The following is a 13,007-nucleotide window of genomic DNA, read 5'->3' as shown; positions in this document are numbered from 1 at the left end:
CAGAGGAGCCACAGTTTTTAACTGTACACCAGCAAGGTGGAGCTGAAAGGGAGGGGTTTCTCACCTCATCCTCCTCTCCATGGACATGGCGCAGATGTTCCTCCAGCGGCGGTCCAGGCTGCGGGTGGTCTGCTGGATGGAGTCGTTCTCTACATCACTGCCGCACGCATCGGCGTCATGCAGTAACACGTCACACAGCGTCAGCACTGAGGCCACGCCCTCCGTGTGCTGCTCAATGTCCCTCTGCAGCTCCTGGTGATCATAAGTGCAATAATTCATATTATAAAAAACGGATAGATCCGGTCCTAAAATCTGATTGGCTGAGCCACATTTGAAGCCGTTGTTAAATCCACGATATACGCACACCTATGACCGCCTCACAACAACTGAATTGTATATCAATACGCCACGGCACCAAAAAACCATTGTGCTGTTAATGGAAGAATCTTTGATTCTCATGCTGCTCGCAAGGTCCACCGAGTGTACTGATGAAGTAAGAACCCGTTTTTTGTTTAAACTGAGGGGCTGGTCAGCTCGCTAACAGGCTAAAAGATAGACAAACAACCTAAACAACTCCATCATTAATATCACAGACTTGAATTAAAGTACTTACGATGTGATTAACTGTAAAACAACAGTATAAAGTCTAAAAATGTCACCTGAATGTCTTACACACTTCAAATGTTCGTGTTTCAGTCAGAAGTCGCGTCCCTAGGCTCAATCCCAAACGGCTCTGTACTCCCTAAAGAGTGTTCTAGCTATGAAAGTTTAGAAATTCTAGCCTCTACCGCCAAATAGTAGTCACTTATCGAGTGTGGATGTGGCAGAATCTCAAATGACTGTTTCTTTTTTTTTTTATTATTATTATTATTATTTTTTACCCGATTTTCTCCCCAATTTAGTCGTCTCCAATTCCACCCGCTAGTTAGGACTCCCCCAATCACACGATGCTATCAACGCTAGGAGGGTGAAGGCTAACACAGGCTTCCTCCGAGACCTGTGAAGCGCCACCGCTTCTTTTCGAACTGCCGCTCACTCAACGTCACTGGACAGCCGAACGCGCTCGGAGGAAAGCGCCAACCGCCAGATCTGTTACGTCAGCTAACAGACGCCTGCGCTGACTAGCATCGCGCTGAGTGATGGGGGGAGAAGGAGGGGCCATCCTACCCACCCAGAGAGAGCGAGGCCAATTGTGCTCTCTCGGACTCCCGGCTACGGACGGCTGTAGCATCACCAGGGATCGAACTAGCGACAAATGACTGTTTCTTAGTTGTATTTTGCTTTGTTGGGCACTATGTAGGGAGCAGGGAGCCATTTGAGATTCAGCCCCAGCGTGAGAAGAGGGGCGCCGCTGGATTGGTGCTAACTTTATTTTACTATATTATTTTCTGAAAAAAAATGTGTATTTTATCATATTTTATGTTGGCCACCGTTTCTTAAAAGCAATAAGCCACTTGAGGCTGTGCGTTAATGAGATTTTATCACAGGAAGGGACTTTGAGACACTGTTCCTGTGCTAAAATCACAGTAACGTTTTTAAAAATATAGGTGTTCTAGATCAGGGCTTGCCCTGTGAGGACGTTTAATGTGGCCAATCAGAAAGCTATCCTAAACTCTTTCTTAAAAAAAAGAAACAAAACATTTTTATACTATATACACATTATTTTTCTTTTAGAATTATATTTTTTACACTTTTTTGGTGTAATCTTGTAAAATACATTTTTAGAAGCATGCTTCAAAACTTTTAGAACTTTGTTTGTGTACTGCTTCATCCCTTTTGCAGGTCAAAAAGTGTGGGCACCCTTGTGCTAAAGCTGTTTTATACATATTAAATATATTCTGTACAGGGAAAAAATTGTAGCTTATTTTATATATACTGCCTGTCACCGGTTTGGGGACACTTATCCTTCTTTTCAAATTTAAATTTTGCTGTTTTTTTTTTTTCTATTATGTAAGAAAAATTAAATTAGCACATAGCTGCATGCTAACTCAGCTTCATGTTCATTAAAAGTCTTCCTTGCTATGAAAGACTTGCTTTAAATATCAATTATTTTCCAAACTCTTGTTAGAAGCACATGTTAAAACTCTCATGGCCCAAACTGGAATGGTTTGTAGGATGTACCTGTTGTTCAGCCAGTTTGCGCTGGATTTCGTCGCCGTGGCAGGCGCTGTAGACGACGGGTTTGGAAAGTTCCCCCTCTATCCGGGACAGCCACGTCCGGAGGTTGCTCATGTTTTTATCCAACTGCTGCACCATCACCAGCGTCTCCTTCAGCTTCCTCACCCTGACAAATCAATCAGGCAATCAATCGATCAATTCTGTTATCAAAGTCTCCACAAACCTGCTAAAAATGTCAATCTGACGATCGATACTCCTTCAGTTATCATCAGCATCTTTTTTAGCATCAGCCACGAAACCGATACGCCTCAGCTTTTTACCACGGAAATGAAACCAAGCCAAATCAAAAATGCACCCAACATCTTTCTAGAGGGTTCAGAGTAGCTAAATATGATATATCATGTGTATAATCATGAAAACATGATAAGCTTTGACCATATATGCACTAAATATGCTAGAGACTATCTAGTCATATTACACGTGTGCCATTCTACAGAAACTTACAGAGTCAGAACTGTTCACAGTGGTGGTGACAGGAACCAGACGTCCACCTCTAAAAGCTCCTCACAGACAGTTATCTTTTATTTTTTTACATATTGAAAGGTAAACAATGTAATGTCATTGCACATACCATTACACAAGGGTAAAACTCAAAGGACAAGTGCAGGTCCAGTGATGGTTTTGGAAAGTAAATATTTGCTTTTTTTTGTTTTTTTTTTGTAGTCATGGTGATTCCTGGTTCCTATCACCACCACTGTAAAGAAATCTGAGTCACTACGTTTCTCTACAATGAACCATTTCACATCAAACCACTCTGAATGACTTTCTTCACATCTCAGTGATGGAATTTCCTTGTGTACCAGTGCAAATAGGCCAGAGTCTAAACATATACTTCAACTAAGGCACTGCTAGAAACAGGAGTCGATGCTGATACGGACCTGTCTAAATCAAATCAAATCAAATCAGATTTATTGTCACATCACAAGAGTACAGGGACACAGGTGAGTGAAAAACTTGAGTGCGAGTTCCACAAATTATGCAGAGAACAGTATTTACACATAGATAAACAAAACTATAGATAGGATAGAAGAATAGATAAAACCAATTTAACTAAAATATATACATATAATCTTACACAATAACTTAAAAATAATAATATTGCACCGAGACATATAATATTGCACTGGGAATGTAGGGTGGGTGTAATCAACTATATACTATATATAGTAATGGATATTACAATGCTATGTGGATGTGCAAATAATCACACTAGGTGTGGAGGTAGAAGATGGTACAGTAGGTGGCAGAGTATTTAGTAAAGTGCAAGGTACAGGAAGTTAAGTGGAAGCGCAGGGGGAGAGTATTGTCTTTGGATAGGTATTCAAAGTCCAGCTATGCAAGTAAAGTGCGGGAGTACAGTGGGTGCACGTACGTGTAATGGGAAGGGTTGGGCTGGGCAGAGCAGTGATTACTGGCTGTTCAATAGCCTGGTTGCATGGGGGAAGAAGCTGTCTTTGAGCCGACTGGTTCTGGCTTTTAAGCTTCTGAGCCTCCTACCACTCGGCAGCTGAGAGAACAGACAGTGACTAGGATGGGAGGGGTCCTTCATAATCCTTCTGGATTTCCTCAGGCAGCGACTGGTGTATAAATCCAATAGGTAACTACTGAATTAGTTCAAGTTGCTGGAATGAATAAAAATAAACAGTTATGTATTCATACCTTAGATATTTACAATTTATTATCTATTTAAACCCAGAGCATTTACTGAGATGATAAGTTAAATAAATTGCGTATATACCGCTGTTATATATATAATTGAAGTTATATATCGCTGCTGTTGAAACAAAACCTCGTATCTCCATTTTTTTTCTTTTTTTGACATAATTTGAAAATACCTCTTGTCTTTTATATTGTGTGTAAATTTCATGATGAATGGACTAAAATAAACGACCCAAAATGACTTGGACAAACGTCTGGTCATTGACTTACATTAAAAGTAAAGTAGGTTTTTTCCTCCTCCTGTAAAGTTACCATTTTGGAGATACAAGGTTTTGTTCCGACAGCAGTGATACACAAATTCATCATTTATAGGTACTTCTATTGGGAGATGTCTGTCCCAAAAATATACAAACCACTAAATTTACTTGCTTATATTTTATATGTTTTAAGGCTATTTTGATTTATTTCAAAGTTAAACACTTTAGATTTATCATAAGTTTAAGATTTTAAATAACAAACTTTGTTCAAAAAATGCCGTCCACTGTTTTGTCATTACTGAAACACAAAAAGTTTTAGCTGGCAGACGGACCCTTATTTTAGCCACGTCCCTGCATTTTACAGCAGGAAGTAAGACTGCATCCCTGTTCATCATGGCCACATGGTGAGCAGTTAGTCTGAAAATCAGTCTGGAACATTATGAATTATCACTACCGAAAAACATTTTTCCAAAAAAAGAAACTTTTTTGTGTTTTAATGAAAAATATGATATTTTTATGTGTGCACAGCTGTTCAAAGCTGTGTTTGCTGGTCATGTACTGGCTTGTGTTTTTGAGCTCTGTTCAAAATTAGCTGAAACTGTGCGGAAGCAGTCTCTACTGAAACATTTGGTAAAGTCTGAGGAGCGTTATGGTTGTTTTGGTAGTCACAAAATAGACTGTTTAATCATTTATTTTAATAAAATAAACATAGTTAAAGTCAATCAAAGCAAAAGAAAGTCTAAGTCAGTTAAAAGTCTGAAATATACAGACACACAGACAGTACAGTGTGTTTCAAGTACAAACTACAAAAAATGTAACATGTTGGTACATCTGCCCCTTCTGATTGGTTTAATTTGAATTCCCGGGAGACGCTGGCCAATCAGAGGCCTTTATTACTCTATACTACATTATTAGGGCTATTTTAACAATGTGAGGATGCCGTTTGGTCTGAACAATGCACCCATTTAACATTCACTCAGATGAGCAAGCAAACATCACCACAGCCCGTCACTTGTGAGGCTGCAATCATGAAGCCTTTTTGTTTGAGTTCTTCACAGTCAGAAATGTCTTTAGTGAGTTCTATTTTTTTTTTATTGATCTTTTTCCAATAAATTAAAAACATACATAATGCAACCAGTGGCTACAGGCCTGATCAGGTACTACCACTACTACTGACTGTTTGCCTCTCTCTCTACTGCTCCCTCACACTCAAGCTCTCTCTCTCTACCTCTCTGTACCCCTCTCTCTACCCCTGCTTCTCTCTCTCTCCACCTTTACCTCTGCAAATCTCTCTCTCTCTCTCTCCCTCTCTTTGCCTCGCTTCCCTCTCTTGCTTGCTCCAACTCTCCATTCATGTCTCTCTCCACCATTCTCTCCGTATCTTTTTCTGTATTTCTCCATCACTGTCTCGCTCGCTCTCACTGTCGCCATAGCTGTGTCTCTTTCTTACTCTCTCCACCTCTTGCTCTTTTCATATCTCTCTCCACCATTCTCTCTCCCTCTCTCTCAACAGATAAAAGGCCAGCCGCAAAGCTAGATTTGCGCATCACTGAGCAGCACCATTGTTTTCTTCATCGTAGGTCACATCATGAGCATAGTGCACAAAGAAAGAAAACTCTCTCTCTCTCTCTGCTTCACTTCCTGAGCGCAAAGCCATTCCCTGTGCAAACGCTAAGGACGCTCATCCGTGGTGCAATCCCAGTGACGTGTGCCCGCTGTACCCCGTCACGTGACTGCAATGGAGGAGGAACCAAAACAAACCAGTGTGTTACGTGGCAGTGAGGACATGTTGGAAGCTCAAACGCTGCTGTACCCGCAGATGATGCGTCTGCACATGCGACTTCTGCAGGGTTTGCTTGTCCTCTAGCAAAAACACGCAGCGTGTCCAAGAGCCACAAAGCAAATTCTTGGCGATTGTTTCATGCATTCCTTCATCATTTTGATGATCAGTGTAATGTCAAATAAGCCCAGCTTAAAATAAACCTAGAATAACTGCATCTGCACAAACTGCAGGATGTGCAAACTGGGTAAAACGCACTGGGATGCATGCATGCATGCATTTGATAGCTCAGCATGCACATTATACTGCAAGGCTTGCAAATCTGCACCATTCGCCTCATGCATAATGCACAACATGCATTCTTAATCACACCCACTGCATCCACAGCTGTATGCTAGCGCAGTGCTAGCTGTACTGCATTATAACCCATTGACAGCTGGCTAGCCATAGCCACTTCATTCAGCGTGATGCCCAGACAAAAGCACTGCCCATCCCCCCTGTCCGGCCCATTTTCTCGTGCGTTGTGTCCATTGTGAAGGGTAGCAGGTGGTACTCACTCACACACCGGTGTGGCTACTCCGTGGTTTTCTCTCGTTAGCGTGAGCATTTCGGCTAAGCCTGGGCTATCGCACACTTTCTGATGCACGCTGATGCATACTGTCCCCTCCTCTACTGCCCCCTACTCTCTTTACATCTCTCTCCCTCTGCCCCACTCTCGCTCTCTCCTTTCTCTCTGCCAATCCCTCTCTTTCTCTATCTCCTTCCTTTCACTCCTTTCACACTCTTTCTTTCTATATCTATTCTGTCTACCTCTCTATCTTTTTCTATCTCTCTCTACCCCTCTATCTCTCTATTTACATCTATCTCTATCTTGGTTGCCAGGGTGTTTATAATGTGGTTGCTAGGGTATTGATAGGTGCTTGCTTTGGTATTCCAGGTGGTCTCTAGGTGGTTGCTGAGACATTTGTGGTGGTTGCTGTGTTATTGGAGGTGAGTGCCATGGTGTTCCAGGTGGTTGCTAGTATACTTGCATTTCTTAAGCATTCCATCATTCATTCCTATGGGAAAAAATTCAACTTTAAATGGCTGCTACGCGGAAACCCTACATCCAATCAAAAGCACTCTCACAGTCAGGCCGAACATTCTGAAGCTGGTTCCGTGCCGATATTTTGAAAACTGCAGGACGAGTTAGTGGACAAAAATTATGCATTAAAATAACAACAAGAAGAATACTTATCAGTTAAATCTATTCAACAGTATTTTTTCAGTAGTTCAACAGTATTTTTTTTATTGAAGTGTATACAAACAAACTTGCGTATGTTGAAGTGACTGGCATATGGCCAGTCCAGCTGGACGGTGCTACACGGGTTGTGTGGAGCTTACGTTCAGCAAGCTAAAGCTAATTAAACCTAAACCTCACCTGACCAGATTACCCAGTCCAGAGAAAACACCTAGCAAATGGCATCTCTAGGGGAACAGGAGAAGGGATGCAACCCTCGAGCCAAGAATGCTGACACAACATCCCGCAAGAACAACTTGTTGTACATCCTCACAACATCTGGTGCAGCAGAACTGAAAGAATTTGCGAATTAGCAAAACAAACAATGTCTAACAGCAACTCAGCAATATGACTCTAATCATATTAGTTTTAAGTAGAAAGCCTTTAAAAATATTACATTGGCTCCCGAGTGGCGCAACCGTCTAAGCGTTGGCCCTATCATCAGGAGATCATGAGTTCGATCCCTGGTGATGCTACAGCCGTCCGTAGCCGGGAGTTCGAGAGAGCACAATTGGCCTCGCTCTCTCTGGGTGGGTAGGATGGCCCCTCCTTCTCCCCCCATCACTCAGTGCGATGCTAGTCAGTGCAGGCGTCTGTTAGCTGACGTAACAGATCTGGCGGTTGGCGCTTTCCTCCGAACGCGTTCGGCTGTCCAATGACGTTGCATGAGCGGCAGTTCGAAAAGAAACGGTGGTTGGCTTCACAGGTCTCGGAGGAAGCCTGTGTTAGCCTTTACCCTCCTAGCGTTGATAGCATCGTGTGATTGGGGGAGTCCTAACTAGCGGGTGGATTTGGAGACGACTAAATTGGGGAGAAAATCGGGTAAAAATAAAAAAAAATAAATAAATAAAATATTACATATAAAAACAATAGGGCTGTCATGATTACTTCACTAAAATTGATTACTTGATTAAAATTTCTGATTACAATGACATTCTTAGTGATTGAGTTTAGTAATAACTATAAACAGGGAATCCACAGATCATTATAAAGCCATGAACAGCATTCTGAACATTGTCCACAAGGTGGAGCTAAAATCACTTTTGTGAGCATCACTGAAAGAGAGGAAACCCACACCAGCAGCATCTCACCAATGTGCATATATTTGTAGTTACACATTTCATGCATATGAAGTAAAATTAAATGTTTGCTTTTATTAATTGTATAATTATTAATCTGAATAATTACTGTATTAAATGATGTATCTTTTAAAACACTCAAAGACGGATGTGTCCATCAGACAAACTGCCAACTAATCGCTGTAGATTTATGAAGAAGTTAAATTGCTTTTTTTGTTGTTGTTGTTTTATTGACCGCTCTGGTATTAATGAGGTAATCAGTCGTGATTCCTCTGTGTCGGCGTGACAGTAGCCGGGCGACGTGTGCCAGAAACACTGAATACACGCTTCAGCGCTGAGAGGAGATGGATTGTTTTGTGCTTTAAGCCCGTTCCACGCTCTGTCTTCACATCAGGTCAGCACCTCGATCTCAATTCAGCGCATTTATGCACGGAGGATCACAGATAATGCAGCGTGGACTCAATCCTCTTAGCTCAGCTCTGTGAAGGAACTCATTCTGCTAACACACATCTGTACACGCTCTGCAACTGCCCGTCAAAAGTTTGGGGACACTCCTCCTTCTGAAATGTTCCAAATAATGTTAAAAAAGGTTTTGTTAGCATAAAGCAGCTATGTGGTAACTCTGGGTATATTTATTTTTTAACACTGATGGTGACTGAAGTGCCGTCCTTGGTATGAGGAGCACGTTTTATGTAATGATTTGAGTTTTCTTTTCCAAACTATTGTTAAAAGCTCATAATCAAACACCAATTGTGGTTTAAAACAACTGAAAGGTTTGAATGCTGACATCACAGCTAGGGGATCGAATGTATGGCCCAACGTAGAGCTTTTATCATTTATTTGTTTGTTTGTTTTGCACAAAAATGACAAGGTCTCAACATCATGCCATTTCCACAATACAAGATATCACAATATTCAGTTTTTGTGATAAATTGAAACAAACATAGAACAAATGGTTCCACATTTAAAACTGCTATCAAAGACTATCAGTGCAATGATTTCTATTCAATGTTTTGCACTAAATCCAGTTCAACAGGGCAAATTATGCTCTCTTTATAATGACACATACAGTTGGTGCTCAGTACTGTGAAATAATTTGTCACAATAACGATAAATATCATTATATTGCTCTGCAAGGTCTAAACAGCCAAATGTGATGGAGAAGGTTATCACCATGACAACTAGACAGCTAACGTAAAACCTTTTTTGCATATTTTATTTACTAGCATGTCAGCTGATGTCTCAAACCCATTAAACAGGCACATCAATAATCAGTAAAACAAAAAAGAGAGTAAAAATCATTTTCATAAATATAACAGTGTGTCATATAGTGTCAGAAACCACATAAGCAAATATTTGATATTACTTAACTCCTTAAATGTCCAGGGCCCACCGGCCGGCCCAAAACTTTATTACACACTTCTATTCCCTAAGAATAGCTCAACCAGTTTGCATTGTGCTGCCTGTAGTTAATGGTTAATAATAAGCCTTAGTGTGTAATAAGCCTGGGCTTTTAAAGGGGTGAAAGTGGCACTCCGTCCCAAAATGAGCATTTAATAAGTTATTTCTCATGTTGTGCAGATGCATCGCATCCTTCAGCTTCATCAGACAGAATCGTCCCAGTACCCATCAAGCATTATGCATTGATGTAGACCTCATGTGTCAAACACAAGGCCCGGGGGCCAGATCAGGCCCGCCACACAGTCCAATCCGGCCCGCAAAAATGTAAAATTTTCTATTAATATTAGCTCATTTCACAATGCGCTGCACTACAGTCCCCAGCATGCACTGCACTATGCTAACTGGTGCACATAAGCTTCCATTACTTGTTAGCTACATTAGCCTTGCAGATCCAGCGCAAACCTAACCAAACATGACCCGTCTGATTGACTACATTCAGGATGAGGAGTGTAAATTTAGTTTTTGGTCGAAATATTTCTTTAACTAAGTTCGTCTAATTAAAGATTAATAACTCAAACCGAGTGGGGACGGCAGTAAGGACCTGAGTGTGTGGGGACGGCAGTAAGGACCTGAGTGTGTGGGGACGGCAGTAAGGACCTGAGTGTGTGTGTGGCAGGAGATTTTAACATAACATCTGCCTCCCTCCAAGGGAACGCCACGCTCTTCAGCACACAATGCCTGCCAATCTCTCAGCCAATAGGAGAGCAGCACAGGAGCAGGAGACTGAAGCTGATTGGCTGGGAGGCACAATGCTGTAGACGGAGGACTTACGGGACGGCGGGTGGACACAAAGGTCCGAGTCACCAGACGGCAGCTGCCCGGTGTGCGGGGAGCGTGTGTGTGTGTGTGAATGCCAGAGGGGTGACCCAGCAACCTCTGTGATTTTAAGTGACAAAAGCAGACGACGAGCCTGAGTCAACTCATCTAATCTCCCCCGTAGAGTTGACTGCACACACATCCACACGAAACCACCCACCCATCTGCTGACCAACCCTCCGTCCATGTAAAGCTATGCAGAGACAAGTCTAGGCCTGCTGGAGCTGTGGAAACATCCCATAATGCAAAACGTCTTGAAAACAAATGAGCTCACGGTGCGTGAGGGGTCATCCATTCAAAAAAAGGTGATATATCATATAAACATCATCATATCAAAACCACAAGTCCATTTTTTACACCATCCATCATTTTACACCAGCTCTTCAAAGAGCCACTGCAGCCCAAATGAAAAATGACCACTGTTATGTCTGTATATATGCTTACATGCCTCCCACAGCAGTGCTGCAGTCATCGCTACACTGCAAAAAATGGGGTCTTGTCCAGTGAAATGATCTTAAATCTCGTGGGTATGTCTAAAATTTCCCATTCTCAGATGATTGTGCTAAAAATAAGATTATCTAGTTTATTTCTAGACATTTTTTCACTTGTTTTAGGTGATAATTTTAAGTAATAAAGTTGCCTGAAACAAGTAAACAATGTCTAGAATTAAGTTGAATAATCTTAAATTGTGCTAACAACAATCTCAACAGGTGAAATATTAGATTCATCAACTATATTTAAGATAATTTTACTTGACAATAACATTTTTTGCAGTGTAGAGTGCGATTTTACAGTTTAAAGAGGGGAAAATCCCCTTCTGATGATGTATCTTGAAGGTGGGAGGAACTTTTGAAAAACTACCACTGGCTGGAGTTTTGAAATGGCTCTGTTTGTTTCGTTAGCTGGAGAGAATGGATTACTAAAATGACTTGTCAGATGAGGAGGACAACAAGCTAAGAGCTAAAATAAGCCAGGCAGATTCCTGGCTCCTCAGTTTAGCTTCTTTTTTCCTGACTGAAAGAGTAAAAATAAATCTACGTCTATTTCAAACCAAATAAAACTGATTTCTTTAAGATTTTGTTCAGCGACTGAGTTTCACTAGTGCTAGCTTTGTTTCATTGGCCTATAGTGGCTAATATATCACTACAGTGCATAGGCAGGTTGTCAGTACTGGTTGGTACCACAGGGATTTCCGATATTTGTGTGATGTATCTGTGTAATGAATGAAAATATGAAAAAAATTGTGGATTCTGTCTGACTGATACTACAGAATACTGCATAACACAATAAATAAGATATTAAACTTTAGTCTTGGGCTGGAACTCCTCTTTAAATGGTCTAAACATTTGAATGGATCAATAGAAATGATCAAAATCTACTTGAAAATGAAGGGACATTAGTTATTTGTTTTCCATCTCCTATAAAGTTTCAGAAATATGAGGTTTTGTTCAGACAAAGATGTTCGTACTCTAGGTATATTTTTGGAATACACTGATATATAACTCAGTGTATTCCATAATATGCAAAAGTCATCTGAGAAAATATGCCATTTATCTGGGCAGTAAGCGTCTCACAGAGACATACAGACTCTGTGTATATTTTTGGAATATACCGCTTTATAACTCTATTTTAATATCTAGGTCAGTGCAAATGCCATTTGTATGGGCAGTGAGCACTTATTTGTTCAAAAAACAATAGCAGTACAATGAATTCACACAAACAAATAAACGAGACGTTGTAATTTGATGCATGTTTGTGTTGTACCATTTCCAAAGCTCTCTTAAGGAAGTCCAGTATTTACAGTTATTAGGATTGTAATCAACCCTTCGTTAAATAAGCGTAGTGGGTGTGAAGATAGAAGACGGTGCATTCCTAGATCAAATTTTGCAGCAGTATATTTTAAAAAACTCTGCGTGCTGTCTGAGGCCTCCAGCTTCCGCTTTGTTGGAGGATTGTGCTCTTTAAGTGTTGATGGAAAGCTAAGACAGGCTTTGCAGGTGCAGCGTGAGGCTAAAAGTAGCTTTGTGGATCAGTGGGTGAGGCGGCACGAGACTGCAATGAAATCTGTCCTGTACTACACAGAACTGTGCAAAGGCCTTAGACAGCCAAGACAATTGTTTAAAATGAGTTCTCTGGGAAGAGAAAAGTGCCTGTGAAACACTTCAACCCTGCACACTATAAGTCCTTCATTTTCATTTGAGTCAGTTTAAACAAATGAAAACCGATAAATTAACCCTCTTAGTTTTCTACCTATTTCTCACTCAAAGCTGTTCAGTGGTTTTGTAGAGAACCATGACAACCATTTGAATGCTGAAGCGGTTCTTTGTAGGTTTAATGTTTCTTCTCCATGATGGAGAACATATTAATATGGTTATTTAAAGATTTTTTTTTAAAAAGGCTTTTATATACTACAAAAGTTTGAACACCCCCAGTCACATTACATGTTTTGTTGATGTTTTATACTTACGCTGGAAAATAATGATATCTTAACAAAGGAA

At 40.8% G+C, this 13,007-nt stretch overlaps 1 protein-coding gene across 1 annotated transcript in view; it reads right to left on the bottom strand.

Annotated features, from left to right (window-relative positions):
• syne2b (spectrin repeat containing, nuclear envelope 2b) overlaps positions 1-13,007 on the bottom strand; it is a 201,093-nt gene that overhangs the window by 17,980 nt on the left and 170,106 nt on the right. Inside the window, 2 exon segments of the mRNA XM_036575316.1 lie at positions 65-252; positions 2,122-2,284. Coding sequence (XP_036431209.1) covers positions 65-252; positions 2,122-2,284 — 351 coding nt within the window.

Source organism: Colossoma macropomum, unplaced genomic scaffold, assembly GCF_904425465.1.
Source record: "Colossoma macropomum unplaced genomic scaffold, Colossoma_macropomum, whole genome shotgun sequence".
In the NCBI taxonomy this organism is placed as follows: Eukaryota; Metazoa; Chordata; class Actinopteri; order Characiformes; family Serrasalmidae; genus Colossoma; species Colossoma macropomum.
The sequence above is the reverse complement of the archived record's forward strand: the minus strand, read 5'-3'. Positions and strand labels throughout refer to the sequence as shown.